General features: G+C 41.4%; 1 protein-coding gene across 3 annotated transcripts in view; it reads left to right on the top strand.

Moving 5' to 3' along the window:
- Positions 1–24,103, top strand: part of ANKRD17 (ankyrin repeat domain 17) — a 374,674-nt gene that overhangs the window by 88,314 nt on the left and 262,257 nt on the right. For all 3 annotated transcript variants that reach the window (XM_030190627.1, XM_030190626.1, XM_030190628.1), the window contains 3 exons: positions 2,126–2,282; positions 6,865–7,012; positions 7,261–7,408. In XM_030190627.1, the coding sequence (XP_030046487.1) occupies positions 2,126–2,282; positions 6,865–7,012; positions 7,261–7,408 (453 nt within the window). The remainder of the gene's footprint in view (positions 1–2,125; positions 2,283–6,864; positions 7,013–7,260; positions 7,409–24,103) is intronic.

The raw sequence follows: 24,103 nt of genomic DNA on the forward strand, positions 1-24,103 counted from the left end.
TAAAGACAGTCTTTTTGATGGCCATTACATCGGCGAGATGGGTGTCTGAGCTCCAGACGCTGTCCTGTCGAGACCCATTTCTGTAATTCTCAGAGTCCGTAGTTACGGTACGTACTGTGCCTTCCTTCCTGCCTAAGGTGGTTTCAGCATTTCACCTAAACCAGCCTATTTTTCTGCCCTCCTTTACTCGGGAGGAGTTTCCGGAATCTTTTGGGCAGTTGCACCTTCTGGATGTGCGCAGGGCTCTGTTGCAGTATCTGCAGATGTCAAATGCTTTCAGGACCTCTGATCACCTTTTTGTATTGTTGTCAGGTCCTCGCAGAGGGTCTCCAGCATCTAAAGCCACTATAGCCCGTTGGCTTAAGGAAGCTATTTTTTCTGCATATCTGCTATCTGGCCGGCCTTCACCTGACACCTTTAAGGCACATTCCACAAGAGCGATTTCCTCCTCTTGGGCTGAGACGGGAGCACTCTCTCTTCAAGAGATATGTAGTGCAGCTACTTGGGCTTCTAAGCTCTCTTTTGCCCGTCATTACAGGCTGGATGTGGCTGCCAGGCGGGACTCGCCTTTTGGAGCACAAGTGCTAGCGCGTGGTGTGACTTGTTTCCACCCTATCTAGGGATTTCTTTGATACATCCCATTCGTAATGGATTCATCTACTGCTGATGACAAGGAAGGAAAAATTAGGTTCTTACCTTGGTAATTTTCTTTTCTTTAGTCACAGCAGATGAATCCATGATCCCTCCCTAATTGATTCTGTTTTGTATTCAGTTTCTCCTGCAGACATGTTCCCTCATTGGGAGAAGTTGGAAAACAGTCTTCAGGATTTCTGTTCTACTACAGGAGGTTGAGTTAGTCCCTTCTTTGTGTTATTGGTCCTGTTCTGGGACGTTCGTTCGCTGTGAAGAAAGTTCATGTTATGCTACTTTGCGGTTTAACACTGCTTTGGAAGCTTCAATACTGAGAGGCAGATGGAGCTAGCCATCCAGGAGGCACTATGGTTTTCAGTGTTCTCTATCTCCCCCTGCTGGTAGGTGGACACAACCCATTCGTAATGGATTCATCTGCTGTGACTAAAGGAAAGAAAATTACCAAGGTAAGAACCTAATTTTCCCTTCTGTTTTCGTTAGCTGCAACCATGACAGGAAAATGGCTCGGAGAACCCTTTTGTGCATGCCCCAGTTTAGTACTTGTGCGCTAAACCAGCTAGAACTAAGTTTAAAAACCACGTTGCTGGCTTATTAAGTTTAGTGCATCTGGCCCTTTATTTTTACTTCTTTACCCTTTCTTCCTCCTCTACATTACACTCTGTACTTACAGTTTGGTCTCTCTCTTTGTCCTTCACACTTGCCTCTTTTCTTTCCGTACCACCCATTTTGTAGGACAGAAAAGGCGGTATTCTTTTTGAAAAGAAAGTGAAAAGCCAAGTTTGTTGGAGGTTTACCTAATAGACAATAAAGGTAGAATCCAGTATAGTTTATTTGCAGTTTTGCTAAATCAGCTTTTGACATTCACAGCAAAACAATCTCAGCATTATCAAATAAAAAAACTTTCCAGAGGATAAAAAATTCTTGACATCTAAGTCATAAAATAATACTAAATGTTTATAAAAAATAAATTAGATTTTTAAAAAGGCATAAAAATAGACCATACATTAAACGTAACACATAATAAAATAACAGAACAAACCACAGCCATCGCAGCAATGAAAAATACAAGGATAAAAAGAAATTATCAATGCAAACAAGGAAAAATACAGATAAGTCCCCTGCTTGAACTACCATGAACCAGCTATTTCACAAGCTTTGTTTGAGAAGGCTTGTGTAAAAAAAACATGTTTTTAGACATTCTTTAAATTTAAAATAAGACTCTTCAGTTAGAGGAGCATGTTATAAGCACCTGTCCCCCAGATCCAGGCAGTGCCATCGTCTACATGCTGTGACACATCCAAAAATGTAGACATCTATTGGGAATATGGAGTTTCTGCTTGTGCAGTCATATGCTTTGAATATGTCCTGCAAACTGGTATATGAAATTCATGGCTTTCTTTTGTTTTTCTATTCTATCTTTTTTTTTAATGTACATTTTCACTTACCTGCTGGCTCCGGTAAATTTGGCTTGAAGGAATTGGTAAATTATCCACTGCTGATGGTAAAGCATTTGCGGATCCTGAGGTGCTCCGAAGGCTGACATCATCTGTCAGCTGCGCGTTGGATGAAGCTGCTGCTGCGCTGACCCGGATGAGAGCGGAGAGTACAGCGAGTGCAGGGCAGACGGACAAGTAAGTTAACCCCCTTAATGGCTTTTAGGAACAGGCTTAGGTGGAGACTGGCCAGTGTTCCCTGATTTAGCTTTAAAGCCTGCAACTGATTTTGGGGTAGCTGCAGCATTTGGGTATCTTTGAATGGAGGGGGGGGTGGAAATTCCCCTGCACACATGGGTAGCTTTAGGCTTCCAAGAAAGATTTTCTGAGATTTTTAACCCTTTACGTGTCCAATGTTCATGTAATAAGTCATATGAGAACAGATTGATGGGAACATTGGACACTAAAGGGTTAAAACAAAACAAAAACACAAAAAGATATCCACCCTCCCTCCATTTGCAAAGCCGCACGGCAATGCCGACACAGCCGATTCAAAGTGAATGGGCTGTTTTGGCATTAGCGCACTGGCGGCTGCTAGAGCATCTTTGTAAAGAGGGAGGATAGTGTCTTGTCATGATCAAACAATCCAAACTAACAAAGACAATTATAAATTTATTTTCCAAGATGCTAGACTACAGCTCTCGTAGCTGCTGTGCAGATACTTTTCTTTGGTTTTCAGTCAGTGGGTGCTGCTTAAACAAGAAATCCAAAGGAACAGAAGTAAGAGACTGCAAGAAGCTGAGGACTGCTGTAGCTGTTTTTATTTTTTTGTTTGTTTTGTTTTAACATTCTAAAAATATTTGCTACAAGATCCCGCCCTTGTTCTTTTTCCCCTTCTCTCTCCCTCCCCCTTTGGTTTATCTTATTACCTTCTCTGAATTTTAGTATACTTTTTGTAAACTGCTTAGCTGGTCTTGGCTGCTTTATAGTATATCAAATAAATAATATCTATTGTTATTTGAATATTTGTTTTCTGTTGATATTATTTGTTGCCTGTGTCCAGATTAATCTTCTAGTACGCTACCTTGTGTGAGTATAATAAATCCTAATAAATACGAATAGTGAGCTAAGATCCATGTTTTACAAAATACAAGGTAAAATCTGTTTTTTTTAATTGACTTCGTTAATGTGGCCACTGACTCCAAATATTAGTAGAGGTATTGCATCAGGTAGCACTATGTAATGCATATTTGTTCATCTTGCAGTTCCTTGTTGAAATAGAATCTGTACACCCTTGTGCATTTTTCACTTTCTGCTGTTTAATGAATTATCAATTAGTGGCGTCTGAAAAAAGTATATGCTGTGAAGATTTTTGTAAGACGCTGTAGTAATTAGAGAACTAAGAGCCAACAAATTCTATAATGAGAGAATGTGTTGATGCAGATTTGGAGTGCCACCACAGAAAATGTAAAACATATTTGCTGGGGAGCAGGACATAGTACTCAGTTTTGTTAGTAATAGAGAATGGCATGGGGACAAAGTTTGTCCTTGTGAGCCCTGTCCCCATCCTCATCCCATGCTGCCCCTCAAGCTCTGATACCATCTGCCAAAGTCTTGAACAGTTATGTAGTACAACACCAGAGATGTAGAAGGAGATGCATTTACTTTTGTACTGTGCAAAAGATAAAGATGGCACATACCAGGGATGGTGTTAGGAGAATTTGACTAGGGCAATTTTCTTGGCTCCTGAACAGAGAGAGACTCAAGCCTGCTGGAAGTTGAAGAAAGTTTAGCCTGGTAGTGGACTTTAGAGTCCCCTCCCAAATTTCTGTCCTGGGCCCCAGCCATGTCTAACACTGGCTCTGGCAGGAAGTTCATTTAAATCTGACATACTCTAATCACAAAAGTTTTGTAGTTTTTTTTTAAATCTTTTGTTGCCTGGTCATGTTATTTTTGAAATCATATTGGTTTTAGACTGTGGTTTCTGCTTCCCTCTGTCTTCTCTTAACTCACTCAATAGGGTCTCCTGTCCATTTCATATCTCTTCTCTCCCTATGTCCACCATTCATCTTCCATCTCAGTGTCCCTATCATCCCTCATGTTCATTATCTCCCTTTTCTGTCTCCCTATACTTCCCTGTCCAGTATCTCCCCTTCGTCCATCATTAGCTCTATCTCCCTATTCTCTCTTCCTGTGTTGAACATCACTCGTCTATGTCCCTATGCCGTCCATCTCCCTTCTGTGTTCCTATTCTTCTCCTCGTCTAACATCTCCCCTCTGTGTCCATATACCCCCTTCCTGTGTCCGGCATTGCCACATTGTGTCCATATACCATCCCCATGCAGCATCTCCCTTTGGTGTCCATGTCCCTATGCCCCCCTTCCCCGTACATGTAATTTCCCCTCTGTTTCTGTTACCTCCCTATGTCCAGCTTCTCCCCTCTCTTTCTTTCTCTTCCACACCAATGTTTCTCTCTCTCTTCTCCAACCCCACTCATCTTTGCTCCCTCCCCATTTCAGCATCTGGCTCGCCTGCCTGTCCTCTCTCCCTTCCCTCCTCCTTTCTGTGGGTGCAGTATTTGACTCCTCCTTCCTTCATCCCCTTGGTCCGGTATGTCTTTCCCTTCCCTCCTCCCTGCAGTGGGTCCAGCACCTCTATCCCTTCCCTCTAGCCCCTCTTCCTCCCTTTGGTCCAGCACCTTTCTCCCTTCCCTCAAGCACCCCCCTCTCCTCTCATGGGCCCAGGATCTTTCTCCCTTCCCGGCCTCTTCCCCACGGGTCTAGCATATCTTTCAACCTGCTGCTTCTAGCTTACATTTTTCTGTGTCCTGACAGCGATTTTCACAGGCCGGCTCCATGGCCTTCTTTCTGCTGCATTCTGCCCTCTCTAAAGGAACTTCTGTTTAGAGGTCAAAACAGGAAGTTGCAGAGAGGGCGGGACGCTGCAGAAGGAAGGCCATGGAGCTGGCCTGTGTGAATTGCTGCTGGGCCGCAAGAACATGTAAATTACAAGCAGCAGGTAGAAAGAGGTGATGGGGGGGGGGGGGGGGGCAGGAGGATGGGAAGGGAGCAGAGGACTTTTTTTTTTTTTTTTTTTTACCACAGGAACGAGTTCTTTTTGCCATTCTGTTCCTGTGGAGCAGAAAAAGTTTTGTTTCCACATCCATGGTAATTGGATTTACCACTGTTTACCGTGGTAAGTCCGCGACAGCAGTAACTGTGTCATTCTCTAGTTATAAAGAGAGTTCATTAAGGAAGGTATAACCAGGGTTGTGGGTGGTGGGGTACTCAATACTATCCCTCAAATTAAGTATGTGACAAGGCAAGTGGGAGGAAGAGGCATGGGAAGTGTGGCTAACATTTACCACCTATCCTTGAAGTAATTTAATGCTGCTATTTTGCAGTATACTTAAGGGTGCATATAGTAAAGGTGGTAGAGAGGAAGTAACTGGAGTGGCAGCATAGGAGAAGTGGTGGCAGTGTGTTAGTGGAATACATAGGGGAGGTGGCTCTGGCTTAATATCTGGAGCACTGCTAGATACAAGACTTGACTACCTGTGCTGTATTTTAATGGTAATAGTAATAGCAAGCTACTAATCTGTCGGCATAATCAAATAAACCACAACATGAGAGCTTTTGTAAAGATATGCTCTGGCTCCTTTAGATTATTCACACAAGGTGTTCTAAATTGTGCAGTCCTTTCCTCCATTACTGTTTGAACAGAGGGTTTGCATCCTGCTATCCTCTTTGTGTTTTCGGGGAGAGGAAGGAAGCATCAGAGCACCTGTTAGATAGGACAAAGCCCTTGGGCATGAGTTGACAGTCAACCTCTCCCTTTTATTTCTTTGTTAAGTTCAGCTGATGCAGCAGTGAATGATCTCCTGTTTCCCCTCCTATTTGGAAGCCATTATACTATCTGTCAGTGTTTTTCAATCAGTGTAATACCGCAAAATCGCCACTACTTGATGCTTAGATTGAGAACAGCACCTGAGCTCTGTCCTCAGCACTTTACAGTAACAAAAGACACCAGCAGTGGCTCTTGAACATGCAAATGCTCCTTTCTGAGTGCATGAGTAATTACGTGTGTCTGTTAGCTCTAATTCTAGCAGGGGCCCAGGACATGGATCTCCGGGCTCTACTTGGGCAGTATACACATTACACACCAAGTCCTTTTAGCTTTTTGTTTTATTCCCAGGATGAGTGAGATGAGGAGTGTGTTCACTGAACACTGGATGTAACTCGGTGTTGGAAGCAGCAGCGGCCATGGAGGATTGACCTCCTCTTAGCACTTATAGAGGAACCCGGTCCATTATGATGGGTTCATCTGAATGTCTGCTTGCTTATTCCATTTGTTTTAAAGTTTAGAAGACTTGGGTCTTCAGCGTTTCCCTAGCATTTCTTTTGGCCTTGCAAGTCCTCCCTATTCCTGCACTGCTTGCTGTATGGAGGCTGTTGTGTTACTCAGCCTTTTTGCTAATGCGGTTGTTCCTTGGTCTTAAAAATATTGGGAAGCAGTGCTCTAAATGTCAAAAATTCTTTCTGTGTGCTTAAAACATATGATTCTGGTGTGGCAGGCATGTTGAAAGCTTCTCTGGATTAAAGGTGATACACATCCTCATGATTTTCTTCCCCTTCCCAAATTTCATGCACTGTTTATATTCGACCACTTCCTCATGGGTGCCATGAATTGCAGAACTGACCCCTTTTCACCATGCTGCTCTTTTAAGTTAGAAGGAAGACTGCATTTTTCTGAGATGCTTTTATTTTTTCCCCCCTGACAGCCGCAGTTTGGCAGAAGCCTGTTCTGAAGGGGATGTAAATGCTGTGCGAAAGTTGCTAATTGAAGGTCGAAGCGTTAATGAGCACACAGAGGAAGGGGAGAGTCTACTCTGCTTGGCTTGCTCAGCGGGATACTATGAGCTTGCACAGGTTGGTGCCTTTTTCCCCTCTCCTACTATTTGTTAGAGATTATGAGTGCTTCACTTTATTTTAGCTCGCAAAAGCCTTGCTAAGTGAGATATTTTTGTGAGACTTGCTTGAAATATAGGTCAGTAGAAGACAGTGAATACACAATGCTAAGGCTGTCACCTGATCCTGGAGATTTGTTTTATTTTTGTTCTGTTCTAGGAAGCAAACTTCCTTTCCTGTTAATCTTTTGTTGCCATTTCTGTCCCAAGGTGCTGCTGGCTATGCATGCTAATGTTGAAGACAGAGGTATCAAAGGCGACATAACACCCTTAATGGCTGCTTCTAATGGAGGGCATGTTGAAATAGTAAAGCTGCTGCTAGCCCATGGTGCTGATGTCAATGCACAGTCCTCGACAGGTAATCTTCTTTTCACAAGCCTGCCACATCACTTCTTACTAAAGGTTTTAGTGCCTTGATGTTCATATGCAGTCTTCAAGGTAGGTTTTCAGATTATTCCTAATGAGTATGCATGAGAGAGTTGCATAGAGTGGAGGTAGCAGGAATGCAAATCTTTCTCATGCATATTCATTAGGGCTAAGCTGAAAACCTGTGACCCTTGAGGTTTGGGAGTAAAGACCAAGGCACTAAACACTTTACTAAGAAGTGTTATGGCCTTAGCAAGAGTCTAGTGTAGTTCCTGATGGCCACATTGAGCCTGCAAATAGGTGGGGGAATGTGGGATACAAATGCAATAAATAATAATAAATAACAATAATGAGGTGCATACTCAGGTGGTCAGAGGGAGGGAAAATGGATGGAATTGTAGTTGTTCCGTGTGAAGAAACAGTGTGTTTTAAGCCTGTAAAATGTATTGGATATTTTCCTGCATTGTTCTGAAGTGTATTTCTCCTGTTTGGCCAGCAGATGGTGCATGTTTATGCTTGAAGCTGTTACAGAGTATTGACGTCTTTATTTGTCACACAGATAATAGGAAGTGTCTGTAGTGATGTAACCAGTTTTTATTTTAAATTTGACTGTTCTGGGCTCTGATTGGCCTGGAGTTTTGAAAAATTACCCAATAGTACTGTTGCTTCAGTACTAGCCAGGAAGGAAAGAGAGACATATCTTTGCTGAGGCTGTGTGAACAGTTATATGTACTGACCTTCCCAGGTACTGTTTAATGAACCCGCTTACATTTAAACTTGCTTGAGATCAAGTATGCATGCATTTTATAAACAATGCATATAAATTGCAACTGCCCAAGTCTGTCACTGATTTTGCTTATACCCAAGTCATCCAAACGTATGTACATTCTTCTCATTGCATGTACCTTTACACAGGGGTTATTTTTATAAGAGACATTTTACATGTGTATATACTGGTATATATGGAAAAAAAGACTTTATAAAACTACCTCCCGAATGTCATAGCAAATTTCTCATGACTCTTCTTTGGAAGAGGTCCTGAGCTTGACACTGCTGAACTGTGGCAGTTTCATATAGCCAAAGTGGATCCTTTCAGTGTATGTTAAATGAAGTTCTTATGGTCTAAATTGCTGTGTACAGATTAGTTAGGTATAACTAATCCCTATCCCAGAGAGATTTAACTATATAGTGAAAAAGAACAGTGAACCTCATTATTCCAGAGTGCCCTCTGGTATCCCATGACATTGCCTAATGTCATATTAAACAAAGAGAAACTGAATAAACACATTGCATAACAGTTTTATTTTTTAAAAGACCATCATTTTTTTAAGGAATAAAGTTATTCAATACCCATATCACTGTAAGCAGAGGTTTCCTTTGACTATTAGCTGTATTCTACACTGATGCTGTGGTAAACTCTAAAATAGTACCTTTAAATGCTAGTCTGTGAAACTGTAACAGACTTTAAATGCTAAAAGTATTTTTTAAACTGCCTTGTCTCAGTAAACAGAGTGTCTTAAAATAGACACTTGGCTTACCTATTTATTTATTCTTGTATCCCCCTATTATCTAAAAACAAATTTTGATTCAAAGTGGCTTACAATTTACATATTGGTGGAGTTACAATATTGTTGTGCAATGTGGAGAGGGCATCTATACCTCGTGTGGTTATTCATAGAGTTTTTGAAGAGATAGATTTGAAGAGGAAAAAGTAGTGGTAGCTTTTCTGTTCAGTAAAGTTTTGGTGATGTTTATTCATATAGTTTTTGAAGAGGTAGATTTGAAAGGAAGGCGATGATATTTTTGTGATTAGTTGTAGAGTTTTTTGAAGAGGTAGGTTTTCATTTCCTTTCTGGATTGAAGGAGATTTGTTATGCTTCTTATGGTTTTTGGAACCCTGGTAGCTAAATCCTGCTGTGGAGATAGTTTTGTAGATGGTGTTTTTGCAGTTGGGTAGATGTAGGAGTAGGTAGTTTCTATTTACTGGGCTGGCATTTCTTGAGGATAGTTCAGTCATGTTAAGCATATATTCGGGTGCCATTCCAAATAGTATCTTGAAGATTAGTGTGCTTGCTTTGAAAAATATTCTTGCCTTGACTGGTAGCCAGTGTAGTATTTCAAGCAGTGGGGTTGCTCTTTCGTATTTCGATTTCTTGAAAATCAGTCTTGCTGCCGTGTTTTGGACTGTTTGCGGCAATTTTAGTGTGTTTTCCTTGCATCCTACTTATGCTGCATTGCAGTAGTCTAGTTGCGGTAGTATCGTTGATTGGACCATTATCCGAAAAGATTGTCTAGGGAAATACTCTTATTCTTCTCAGTTTCCATAGTGTTTTGAAGCATTTTGATGTTACTGCTGATATTTGTCCAGTGTTAGATGTTTGTCGAGAATGATTCCTAGTATTTTAAGTTGTGTTTCGATGTGGTATGTTTGTTGGTTGATGTGGATTTTTGGTAGGATGTGGGGTTGTGTGAGCTGTATAGTACTAAGAACTCTACCTTTTCCTAAGTTTAAAAGCAGATTCTCAACAGGTAAAATTCTCAGTTTTCTTCCTCTCGAATGCCTCTCGCAGCACCTGTTCTGGATGTTTTGGGATATTTTGTGACTTCCTGGATGAGTTGTCGCTGTCCCCTTGGAGTAATTTTGGCAGGTCAGACACTCCTGGGAAGATTCATCACTGTTTCAAGATCTTCTCCATTTGCCTTCATGGAATGGGAGACAATGTTCTGTTGTGGATTAAGAACTAGTTAATGGATAGAAAACAGAAGGTAGGGTTAAATAGCCATTTAACCCTAGTGGAATACCCCAGGGATCTGTACTACTGTACTGGGACCAGTACTATTTGAGATATTTATAACACTTGTCTAGAAATGGGAACAACGTATGAGATGATTAAATTTGCAGATGACACAAAGCTATTTAAAGTTGTTAAAATATATACAGACTGTGAAAAATTGCAAGAAGACCTTAAGAAATTGGAAGACTGGGCATCCAAATGGCAGATGAAATTTAATGTGGAGAAATGCAAAGTGAAACACATTGGGAAAAATAATCCAAACCATAGTTACTTGATTTTAGGTTCCACCACTCCATAAAAAGATGTAGGTGTCATGGTGGATAATACGCTGAAATCTTTTGCCCAGTGTGTGGCAGCGGCCAATAAAGCAAACAAAATGCTAGGAGTTATTAGGAAAGGGAGAGAAAATAAGACGAAAAATTATAATGCCTCTTTATCGCTCCATGGTTCAACCTTCCCTTGAGTATTGGGTGCTGTTCTTGTCATTGTATCTCATAAAAGATATAGCAGAATTAGAAAAGGTTCAAATAAAGGGTACCAGAATGATTAAGGGGATGGAACTCCTTTCATATGAGGAAAAGCTTAAGAGGTTAGGGCTTTTCAGCTTGGAAAAGAGATGGCTGAGAGGGAATAATGATATAGGTCTGCAGAATATAGTGTGGTGTAAAATGGGTAAATGTGAATCAATTTGTTCTTTTTGAAAGTAATACAGCTAGGGGATCTGTATGAAGTTACATGGTAATACATTTGAAACTAATATGAGGAGTATTTTTCACTCAAAAGTCAAAGTCCAAGTTTATTTGATATATCTTAGTATAAGCAGAAAGCACATCAAAGCGGTTTACAATTTAAAAACCGTATTCAAGGGAGAGGGGTCACAAACGGGGGAAACGAAAAAGACAAATATCTAAGACAGAGCATATGAAGGGTTAGACATAAGGAATGGAGAAGGGTGTTAGAATATTTTTCTGAGGATAAGCAGGCCAATAATTCTCACTTGTGGGTAACGCGGTCCGCATTGCCTGGACCAGAGGAACTTTAAGAATGTGCACATTGCCCCATCACGCATGCATGAGTGCTTTCTCGCTCACTGCGAGAGCGTGGGATTTCTAGTTCTTTTTTCTACGGTGAGGAGAGGACACCATTGTTACCGCTCCTCACAGCTCACTTCATGTCTCTTTGAGAGCAAATTTGTTTTCTTGTTCCTTCCCATGTCTTTACTTTTCAGGGCCCCTCTTTGCCTTTCCTATTTTTTTTTTTGCTGCTTTTTCCCTTATTTTTGGCACCATTGAGTCCTTTGCTTTGGCCATGGCTTTTTCCTTTCATGTCGTCGAAGGTACCTAGTGGCTTCCAGTGCAACAGGACCATCTATGGCAAAGACACCCATTCTTTGTCTTCGTATGAAGAAAAGAACCCAGTTGGACAGACAGTCCAAAGCCAGGTCCAAAATCAGGTCCAACTTCTGCATTGGCATCGGGTGCATTGGTTCGCATGGCTGCGAGGCCCTTAAGACACTGAGTGTGAGCATGTATCAATTGGGTCTCCATCTGCCTTGATGCTGACTGCTGTGCAGACCCCCCCCCCCCCCCCCCCCCCCCCCCAGGACTGGTCAACATTGGACCCGACCCCAAGGTGATGTGAGGATTTGATGTCATCCTCAGTGGCGCTGAGGAGCATCGATGACCGGCATCAGGGGAAGCCCAAGAAACATTGGCATTGATCACCCTGGACACATGGTACTGGGAGTTCTGGGACACTGAGGTTTCACCCAGTAGCCGAGAAGCGTCCATGCCGGGAGGACCTCTCCCCCTACATACAAGAGGTGCCGATGTGTGGATCTCCATGCAACCAGGACCAGGCACCCATTTTGACTCCAACAGTTTAGCAGTCTGTTTCTTCACTGATGCCCTAGCCTTTACTGATGTCGGCCCTCGATGAGCGCCTCTGGGTCATGCTCCTTGAGCTTTTGCTGGGGCTAGAGTTCTTGTGTCTAGGGTTCTTGCGCCTGCCATGCCTGTTGCTGCTGCCCCGCATAGCCATCAGCCTGTGGTGAGGTCTCCAATGCCGGTGCCGCTTGCAGCCTTGGCATCCACATCAGTGGAGGAAGATTTGCCAGAGTTGTGGCTGGAGCCAACACTTAAGCACTTCTCTCGGGGACATAGTTCCACCTTGTTGAGGCGGGCTCGGCCTCAGCCCTCCCGTGAAGAGTTTCTTGCTGACACCAGTGAGGAGCAACCGTGGGAGTCAGATGAGGATCCACAGTACTTCTTGGAGAAGTACTCCTATGGTATCCCATCTGATCTCTTCCCTCCACAGGAAAGAAGAAAATCTCCACCAGAGAGTCTTTCCTTCTCATCTTTTATTAAGGAAATGGCAGCTTCTATGCTCATCTCCCGTATCCGATCGTACCACCTCTACACGAGCATGTACTTGTGATCCGTGGTGCGTAGTATGTATGATTTGGCAGACTTTTTCTCATTGGAGCAGGCCAGTTTGTCAAGCAGCAGAAGGCATGTTGTAGGTTCTTGGCCAAGGACGCCTACGACACTTTTGATGTGGCATCCAGGATCTTTGCTCAAAGTATAGCAAAGCACAGACTCTCATGGTTGCGTGTCTCTGATTTGGACCCAGTTGTCCAGCAGAGGTTGGCAGATGCCATGTGCTAGGGGATAATCTTTTTGGAGAGAAGTTGGAGGAGGTCACGGACCTCATCAAGAAGCACACTGATACCATTGATACTCTGTCCTGCCGGACACCTTCTGCAACTACCTCCTTATCTAGGTGATTTTTGTGCAAGTCACAGAGGGGTCCCTACTACTCACAGAGACATAGGCATGCTCCTTATCGCCAGCCTCAGCAGGCTCAGCTCTAGCTTGCTCATTCTCATCAACAGCTTGCGCCTAAGGCTCAGGCAGCTCCCCAGTCAAAACGGGACTGCTTTTGACTGGCTTCAGCAGAGCATAGCTGTAGTGAAAGTAACCACCCCGGATAACTTGCTGGTCAGGGGGAGGCTGAAGTTTCTTCAAGAAAGGTGACCCCTTGTAACCTCCGTCTGGTGGGTTCTTCAAGTACTCCATCTCAGTTTCACCCTACATTGGAGACAGAGACCACCAGATTGCCTACCGAGAACAAATCACTTCAGCTCTCGGCACAAGCAAGTACTTACAGAGGAATTCTCCACTTTTTTCAAGGCCCATGTGGTCAAGCCAGTTCCACCAGGAGAAGAAGGGAAGGGATTCTATTCCAGATATTTCCTTGTGCCCAAGAAGAAGGGGGGATGTGCCCCATCCTAGACTTGAGGGCCCTGAACAAATTCCTAGTCAAAAGAAAAGTTCAGGATGGTTTCCCTGGTCGTCATCCTCCCCATGATTCAGGTAAATGATTGACTATGCTCTCTGGACCTAAAGAATTCTTACACTCACATCCTGATACTTTCAGGTCACAGGAAGTATCTTCGATTTCGGTTGGGGAGACACCACTTCCAGTACCACTTGTTGCCTTTTGACCTTGCGTTGGCTCCCAGGGTCTTCACATAAAGTTTTTTTTCAGTAGTAGCAGTGGCACTACACAGACTGGGAATCCATGTGTTCCCTTATCTGGATGATTGGCTGGTGAAGAGCACATCGAAGGACGGTGTTCAGGAGTTCATGCAGAGGACTGTTTGGTTGTTAGAGCTACTAGAGTTTGTTTTAAATTACTTCAAGTCCCATCTACTCCCTGTCCAGCAATTGGAGTTCATTGGAACCCTGCTGTACTGGTTCATTGGAGCCCTGTGAGCTTTTCTCCCTGTGCAGAGGGCAAGCCCTTGCTACTCAAGTTCGAGCCAGTCCTCAGGACACAGCTCGGCAGATGTTGAGGTTGTTAGGCCTCATGGACTCCACTGTCCATGTGACACTAATATTAAGTCAAAAAATGCTCAGCTTCAATCACTTTTCAATAGATATGTCATCATAGTATACTGAGATCAAAATCACAGTGTATATAAATATTTTTATATCTACATATATCTATATGAAAGGATCTTTCAGATTAGCGCACTTACCCCTAATAAGGCTGAATGAGCCTAGCATATATTTCAGAGGGGAGTAACGCACTCGTCATCGATCCTAAGATATTCTTCATAATTTTTTAAATTTGTTTTATATAATATTCTCAATTTTCACATCTAGTATTTTCATTCAGTTCAATAACTTTTTTTGTAAGTACTTAACTTATCTCATTTTTCTCCTACTCGATATTCAATTATTTTCAATGTTCATAAACTGGAGACCAGATGTCACACCGACATAGATCCATGTTTCGCGTCTTATAACGCTGTTTCAAGGTAGTCTCCTAAGTATAAAAACAATTTTTAGACAATTCCAAGCCATAATTCTACCTCCCACTGTGTTTCAATCTACAGCAAAACTGTTTACTCACCCCGCTCTTGTCAAATAGTCTCCATCTAAGATGGCCGACATATACTCAATACGGATTATATATCCGGTACCGTAAGCTAACGTAAGCTAACGTAAACTAACGTACAGCGTCACTCTCAACCCCCCTGTCTGTCAGCTGATGGGAATTAAAGAGTAATAATAATTACCAAAACAACATTTCCATTGTGTATCCCTCATACAAGCGTCTGCCAATCAATTTCACGATTTAACCCTGCAGGTTCAATCGTATTCAAAGTAAATATCCAGTATTGTTCTTTATAGTTTAGTATACTTTCAAGATCTCCTCCCTCCCACCCTTCTATAATTTGGTCAATAATACGCCACTTTAGATCTAAAATTGAGTGGCCTTGATCCATCCAATGTTGAACTAAAGGTGCTTCCACTTTTCTATTTAAGATCCTCGATTTATGCTCTGTCAGTCTAATTCGTATCTGTCGCATACTTCGTCCTACATAGATCTTCCTGCAGGGACATTCAATAGCATATACTACCATCTTTGTATTACAATTTGAATCTAGTTTCAAAGATACTTGTTTACCTAAATGAGGGTCACTCCATAGGGGACCTATTATAGCTGTATTACACCATTGACATTGTTCACATTTTGTCTGCATAGCCATAGACATCCTATTTGTGTTTCTATACAGTCTCTTCCATGATAATATTTCACCAATGTTTTTAGATCTAGTGAATGCCATCAATGGTTTTTCATCAAAGAGTCCATCCATTTGAATGACATGCCAGTGTGACATGATGATCTGTACAATATATTTAGTCATAGATGAAAAAGGAAGAATACATACAGGTCGATTCTGTTCTTCATAATTCCTATAGGTTAATAATAACTCCCTCTGGGAGAAACGTGCTCTCAAGTATGCTCTCCGAATATTTTTCTTTGGATATCCACGGACTTCAAACTTATTTGTAAGTTTATTTGAATGATATTTAAAGTCTTCCAACGACGAACAAAGTCTCCGTAATCGGAGAAACTGGCTTATAGGTAAATTATTCTTCAAATGTACAGGATGAAAACTATCATAGTGGAGATAATTGTTTCGATCTGTGTGTTTATAATATACAGATGTTATTATATCTCCATTCTGCTTCATTATATGAATATCTAGAAAATCAATAAACCTCTGATGAAACGTAGCTGTAAATTTTAAATTTTCATTTATGGAATTAATCCACTGTATGAACTCCTGAAGTTCATCCTGTGTACCCAGCCATATGAAAAAAATATCGTCCAAATATCTCTTCCAGAGACATATTCGAGATTTAAAAATTTCAGATGGATATATATACAGTGTTTCAAACTGATCCATATACAAATTCGCTATTGATGGGGCTAATGTTGCTCCCATGGCTACCCCATGTATTTGTTGATAATACTTATAATTATACCAAAAATAATTAGATGCAATAACTAACTTTGCAAGTTCTAATAGAAAGGTGGTAGCAATTCGAGGATTCGAATCCCGTTTTTCCAAAACAGATTCAATAATCATTAGAGCCGATTCTTGTGGTATATTTGTATATAATGCTGTTACATCAAGTGTGACCAACCAAGATTCTTCTGAAATTTCATGTATTTCATTTAGTAGTTTTAACATATGGGAAGAGTCTTGTATAAATGATGAAACTTTCTTCACCTCATCTCGTAAGAAATAATCTATGAAGTCTGAAAGTGGAGCTAAAACTGTATTAACTGTGGATACGATAGGTCTTCCAGGGGGTATCTCCAGATTTTTATGAATTTTAGGTAACAGATAAATATAAGGGGTAGAGGGATTTTTAGAACACAAAAAATTGGCCTCTTTCTGCGTAATCATCCCGCGTTGTAAAGCTGGTTCTACTAAATCATAAATTTTTTCCATAAGAGTAGTTTTCGGATCCTCCTGTAATTGTTGATAAAATTTAGTATCATTCAATTGTTTTTCCATTTCTTTTTGATAATTTTCAACTGTCTGAATGACAATAGCTCCCCCTTTGTCTGCACGTGATACAAGTATATCCTTACGAGCTCTCAAATTGTGTAGAGCTTCCTTTTCTATTCTAGAGATATTATATTTAATTCTATTTCTAGTAATATCTCTTTCTAATTTTTGTAAATCATGCAAGATAAGTTTGGAAAAGGTATTAATTACTGGATCTGTAATATATGGGTACCATTTTGATTTTAGTTTACAGATAGAAATATTGATCGTCGAGGGATGATCCGAGAAAAATTTTTTAATTTGTAGCAGCCGAAAAAATCTATACAGGGCGATCCTGGTTTTGAATGGGTCATATGGGACTGCTGGGACAAACGATAAACCCAGATTCAAAACATCCTGTTCACATTGAGTTAGAGTCATATTCGTGATATTAATCACTAGTGATTCGTTTCTTGAAATGATCTGGTTATCGGTCCCCGTGGTCCTAATTGATCTTGTTGTCGATATCGTCCTTTCCGATAGCCGCGTCGTCCTCTCTCCAAAGGGTAATTAGATCGATTCCCTCTTTGATTAAATTGAACCATCCCTTGGCCTCGACTGTCTTCACTACTTCCCTCTGAATCACCTGAAGATCCTTCAAAGGTTTGCTGTTGTCTCTGTTCTCTATTTATTGTCATACGTTTCCATGAATATATTTTATCTTGTTGATAATCACGTTCATCACGTTTATATTTCTTAATTTTTGTCTGACGTGTTGTATCTCGAAAAATATCAATAGATTTAATCATATCCGAATGCTGTTTATTAAACTCCTCAAGATTATATTTAAGTTTAAGCTGTTCCTCCGTTTCTTGTATTTTCCCCTTAATTTCCTCTTCTGTTGTAGTAGTTTTCTCTACAATTAGTAACATCAAATCGCGGCTGCATCTATTTAAGATTGCCAGCCACTTATCAGTAAATTCTTTATCTTGTATAAATAATTTAGGTTCTTTCAAGAGACGCAGACCTTTCGGTATCATCGAGTTCTTTAAATATTGCACTAACGTGCTACCATGTAATTCTGCCCTAATCAGTCTTATATGTCTCTTCCCTGCCCTCTCCTCCATGTCCAGCATGTCTTCTCTCTCCCCTCCCCTCTCATCCATGTCTAGCGATTCTCTTCTTTCCCTCCCCTTTCATCCATGTCCAGCGATTCACTCTTCTTTCCCTCCCCTCCCATCCATGTCCAGTATGTCTTCTCTCTCCCCTTCCCTCCCCTCCCATCCATGTCCAGTATGTCTTCTCTCTCCCCTTCCCTCCCCTCCCATCCATGTCCAGTATGTCTTCTCTCTCCCCTTCCCTCCCCTCCCCTTCCCTCCCCTCCCATCCATGTCCAGTATGTCTTCTCTCTCCCCTTCCCTCTCCTCCCATCCATGTCCAATGATTCTTCTTCCCCCATCCTCTCCTGCCATCCATGTCCAGCGATTCTCCCTCCGTCCCGCCCATCCTCCTTCTCCCGCTGCCTGCCTGCCTGAGAGTCCAGGCCCCAGCATCAGCCAGTACAAGGTCCGGCACAAGCACTGACAACTCTGAGCCTTAGCGCCAGTGCCATTTGCTCGGGAAGGCCCTGTTAATTTCACTGGATATAGTACAACTTTTTTTTTCATCTCTTCTGGAATTTGCCTTAATCATTGGTTAGCTTTTTTGTAGAAGCTTTGTGGTGACTACTTCACTCTCATGGTAAGGTTAAATATATGAGGTTTATAATCAACAGGTCTGGCTGTAAACAAGCCTGGCTGTGTTAATTCAGCTGACTCAATTAAATTTGGTCAGTTGGTTAATAAGGAGGCAGTTACTTTTTCACATGAATGATGTGGATGTTGGCTAATTTTGGGGTCCTTTACTGAGCTGTAGTCAAAAATGGCCTTAACGTGCATTTATGTGTGTCTTTCCCACACACTAAGGCCATTTTTCCTATAGGTTTTTTTTTTTTTTTTTTGCATGCCCTAACATTAAAAAAAAAAATCATTTTGTTCAAAAACATTGAAGGAATAAAACTGAATAATACAAAATGAATTTTAATAAATAAAACCTAAGCTGCCACAGATGGTCAACATAGATGACCCTTCACAAGTGGCTACAATCACTGGTTTTTAGTGGAGCTCTGAAAAAAGCAACAGCAGAAAACAACTCCTAAAACAGGAGAAGAAACTGCTGTTGCAAAAAAATAAAAAAAATAAAATGCCAGAGAACCAAAGGTAAAGGTAAGAGCACCAATGTGTAGCCCAAGTAAAAGTCCCAGAAGTAGAGGTGGACCTAGAAATCTCCTCAGCTTGAAGGTAAGTAAAAACAGTTTTATTCAGCACCAAACGTGTATGTGACCCGACACGAGGCTGTGTTTCGACTGAACAACTGTCTGCTTCAGAGGTCAAACATTTATAGTTGGAAACCACAAAATATAGGTGCGGAATAATATAATTTGTAATGATAAAACCGCTGCATAACAGCAAAAGCCAGTCGGACACCGTAAAGCCAGCCAAAGTGTAAAGTGTGCCTCTCTCCCAACCTGGCCCACCGAGGGACCCCCTGCTTACGCTGCGTTAGTTGTGAAATGTATTTCCAAATTTGTATTAAAATACAACAGAAAATCACAGGGATCCAAGATGGCGCCGCTCTGCTAGGACGCTCTGAACCTCTCTCTGAAGATACCGAAGCGTAGGGGAAGAATAGCGGGCAGAGCTTCCCCACTGCAACCTCCTTTACCTGGTCCAATTGAACAATTTCTGAGGCCACGAGCAGCTGTACTGGAACGCGGAACGCTACTGGTTAGGAATGTCGGCGAAAGGGAGATTTCGACTTCCTCCGGTTTAGAAACAATGCTGAGCCCCGCAGCGCGAACTCCGCCTCCCCAACCCCTCTGTGCAAGTTCCTTCCTCTCTGACCCGACAGGGTCCCCCTTGGAAGTAGGTACGGACCCAGGAGAACGCCGGGGAGAAGCGACAAATCTATCTGAGGAGGGAATGGAGGGCAGTTTGCCCATGGAGCCGGCGGGGAATGAAGGGAGAGAAACTGAGAGCCGAAGTGAGGTTCATGAGCAGCTTCCAGTAAGGTTTGAATTGCCTAAAGAGTTAGCGGTAAAACCAAAAGAAGTGACTCTAGATGTTTTGTGGGACTTAATGTCTAACCTGGGACAGCTTTTCCTTAAACAAGTTAACGAGGTTTTACCAAAAGTAAAGCATATTGAAATTGAATTACAAGAAAAGGAAGAAGAGACTAAAGTTTTGAATGAAAAAGTAGAAAAAATTGATCAAAGGATTGTGAAACTGGAAACAGATCAAACTACGATGTTAAAAGATTTGACGAATATTAGGCAAAAAATGGAAACAATTGATAATTTTACTAAAAATCATAACCTGAGATTTGTCAACTTTCCCAGGTTACCAAATGTTCTTCCTTTGGATATGTTGAAGCGTTATTTTTCTGAAGTTTTGAATATTATGGAAAAGGACTTTCCACCCCTTTCACAAGTATACTATGTCCCGGGGAAGAATTTGAATCAAGAAATTGAACAACCGATTGATGTCTCTCTTTTGCTTGAGACCTCTGACTCTGAATTGGCGACGGCCTCTACTTTGGTGGCGACTGTCGCCTTAATGCCCGATAAGAATTGGATTTTCCGTCTTTTCTTTCGAAATAAAGAGAAACCCTTTTTGGGTTTTAGAATAATGTTATTTCCTGATGTCTCTAAGGAGACAAGACGACGGAGGAAACAATTTTTGCTCACTAAGCTGGAGGTATTGCACTTGGGGGGTACCTTCTTTTTAAGGTACCCCTGCAAGTGCATAATAAGGCTTGGGGGTAAAAAATATATGTTTACTGAACCTGTTCATGTTTCAACATTGATAGCCTCAGTTAAAATTGAGAAACAGTAGAAGAAGATGATGTACAACTTTCTAGCAGAGTTATAATTGTTGTTTAAATTAATTCCTATGTTATATTGAGGCAGCCTGGGCAGAGAAATTATATTTGTTAATTCTGTTTGTTTGGTTCAGTCCTGTAAAGTGGAAGAATGCCATCTGGGTTTAATTGCTCAAATGTCTAGCTTTTGCTAGACTAGAGGTTAGAAAGGTCAGAGAGAAATGAAACTTTCTTTGTCCCTTTTTGAGTGATGGATTGTTAAGGCTAGTTCATATTTACCACATCTGGATGCCATTATGAGCAAGGCATACTGGACAGTTTCGCAGGCAGTTTAACGCTGTTTAGAAGGAGATAGTGTAGGTTTAAATAATTCTAGATGATTTAGATTTTGTCTTATAAGGAATTCTGATTTCTGCTTATTTTAAAATATGTTTTATTCTGTTTAATTAATAAGTTTATTTCTCCCTGTAAAATATCTTTTCAATTCAGTGTTACATCTTTGTCTGACTTTTCAAGTGAGCTTTGTCTGCAGTTTAAGAGGTCATCATCTGGTTTGAATTATCCACAGTCCTAGCTAGGTGAAAGAGGTCAGGGAAAGTCAACTCTCTTCTCCTTGATTGATATAGCTAAGTGTAGGACTGGTCTTCTGAAAGTAATAACAAACCATGTCTGTGTGCCATTAAGCAAGACTGGCCCCTTGGCCCCTTGACCCCTTAATGAATGCCAGAACCCATTTAGTATGAAGTTGATTGGGAATCTGATTATGTGAATAATAATAAAATGCAGGAGATAGGTGCCACATTGTCTAGTTTGAGAGGCCCCAGGTCATAGGTCAGTTTAGGAAATATCTGAAACCTATGTAACTGATATTTTTAAGAAATGTGTAGAGATAATTAGTTCAAGACAGGGTAATCAATCTATTCTTTACCATCTGGTGAGAAAGGGGGGCTAGAGAGGTGTAGGACCCTATATAACTGGGAGCAGAAGCAGCTTACGTTAGAAGAAGAGAAGGAGCTGAGACGAGAGAGACAACAGACAGGAGAAGACAGGAGACACAGAGAGAGCTCAGAAGAAGAGACACAGAAGGACAGGACACAGAGAGAGCTAGAGCTGATGTCCTACTTTGTTTGCTGGCAAATAAAGAAGATTTCTCTCTCATTCTGGTGTGTGGTGTTTGACTCCTGAAGTACCACAGACTCTGCTAACAATAGTGGTAATTCCTGCAACAATATTTCTCCCTTAGATTATTTAATCTTGGATCTCCGTTTATGGACTTGAGAGTTAATAGATTTAGAAAAGTGAAGATTTATTCACGTTTTCTTTTCCTTTTTGTTTTTTTTCCCTTTTATTTACTGGTGTAAAACTTTTACTATTGACTCAATCCTACTCAAGAAGTTTTCTTGTAATATATTGTTAAATGAATAAAAAAAAAAAAAAAACAACAGAAAATCACAAGTGTTAGATGTAACCAGTAGATAAAATTAATATTGCTTAGCTCTGGAATTGTCAGGCAGCGGCTCCAAGCTCTCTAAGGCCAGATCTCCAAAAACTACAGGTTAGGCCTCTGTCGTATTTTTTCAAAAACCTAGTCCCACCTCTTTGACTCAACAATCCAGCCTACAAGAGATCAGGTGATTCAGAGCCATGGGTAGAGAAAAGGTGGGGGAGGGGAAGTAAAGAAACTATTGAAAGTACTTAGAAATACAATTAAGCAGGAAAAACTACAGATAAGTATCTAATTTTTGCCCAGACTAGTGTTAAACTCACAAATATCAGGAGGCTTAACAGTTATGATATGCAGTGCCCTGGGAATAATCCTATATCAGAATTAGTAGGTCTTGATACAATGCACAGGTTCAAAACAAGAGTAAAAGCTGTTTTTTGGGGTGCATGAGCATATATATGCATGAATTTTTTTTTACCTTGTTCGGAGAAGGTACAAATCATGCAGGAGAATTTGTGCTGTACCAGGGGTTATCGTAGGAGCCTTTTCTGATGTGACAGGTAACTGCCTATGTTACCTTTATAAAATAGATGTGTTTGAAAATTTTGTATAGGCATCATTTAATTACTCTCATAACATTTTGCCCAGTCCTTGGCACATCTGTAATCCTGGCACATTTTATACAGATAACCAGTAGCCAGGGGGTGGGAAATTTAAATGAAAGTAGTTATGTGATCAGAATCCAATGCTGGCTACATTAGTTCTTTTGAAAATCGACCTGGGTACTTTTAACATTTTTTTCTAAAAATGAGGTTAACTTTTACTTGTTGCCTATTTAAAAAAACAAAAGCAATGATGTCCCTTTTTTATGACTATCTTTTTGAAGGAGTCATACGTGTGTATGTACTTTCTATAAAGCAGGCTTCTTAATAATTTCTAGTAGTGTGCAAATGCACACAGGTAAGTCTGCTATGTGCAGATGTGTACCTGGCAACTCTGCCCTGGCTCTGCTGAAGCATTACCCCAGGAAATGCCTTCACATAGTCAATATATTACTCCTGGAGGAACTCTGAACTGCACAGTGTAGAATGTTCACAAAATCCCCTACTTGTGCAGAATTCTGCACAAGCACTACTGTCGCTAGTTCTTCTTTAGTCTTCCTCGCTCCCTCAGTAAGGTCACAGTGGTAAGGGTGGAGGTGAATGGCTGTCCTTGGGCTACATTCCCCTCCTCTATTAGCCTAGGCTCCACTATTTATTCGAACCGCAGGGTTGTATGAAGGCCTGTGTGATTAAAATGACTGGTTGGGCCCTGGATTGTAGAGCAGGATGATATAGGCCAGTTCGGTCGTTCACCACCAGCTCTTACTGCTACAATCAGGATGAGGAAGCTGCACTAGACAAACTCAGGTAGCGTTGGGGGGAGGGGTAATAGGAGCAGTTTCTAGGGGGCGCTAAGGGGAAGGGTGAGTATATCACAGTAGAAGCAGAGGTATTTGGAGCAGGGGAGGGAGTGGAGTGTTTGTTATGGGAGCCAAGTTAGGAGTGTGTATGCCATAGGAGTCAGGTTTGCTGGAGAAAACTGATAGGGTGTGTGCTACAAGGTAGGGTCACACGAGCTAGCTGGGAAGTGTGCCATGGGGGTAAGGGTCACTTGAGCAAGGTAGGGTGGGAATCAGTAGAGTAAGCTGAGGTGTGTACTACTGGGCTATGGGTCACTGTAGTAAGCTGTGGAGCTGTGCCATGGGTGTGAGGGACTATGAAGAAAGCTAGATAAGTGGTTGGGGGTCTGGAAGAAGGAAAGAGAGTTTTGGGGGTATGAATGTGAGGAGTAGAGAGGAGAATACGAACAAGGTGGGGGTGTATGCTCTTGGAGAAGAATGAAGAAGTGGGGATAAGGGAGGAAAATAAGGAGAGGTGGGGAACTTTAGGGCTACATAGGATTAAGGGTTTTGCTGGGAATTGGAGGAAAAGAATGGGGTGGAGTTAAGAGAACTGCAGTTGGATCAAGAGTGTTGAGGATGTAGCCCTGAAAGGGTGGAGTGGGAGATATCAGGTCTTCTATGATTTTGGAGTTCTGAAAAATACAGTTCTAAATTTATGCAGAATTTTAAAATACTGTGTGCAGAATTTTAGAGATGTTTGTGCAGAATTTCAATTTTTTTTACATGCAGAA

Source organism: Microcaecilia unicolor, chromosome 2, assembly GCF_901765095.1.
Source record: "Microcaecilia unicolor chromosome 2, aMicUni1.1, whole genome shotgun sequence".
Lineage (NCBI taxonomy): Eukaryota > Metazoa > Chordata > Amphibia > Gymnophiona > Siphonopidae > Microcaecilia > Microcaecilia unicolor.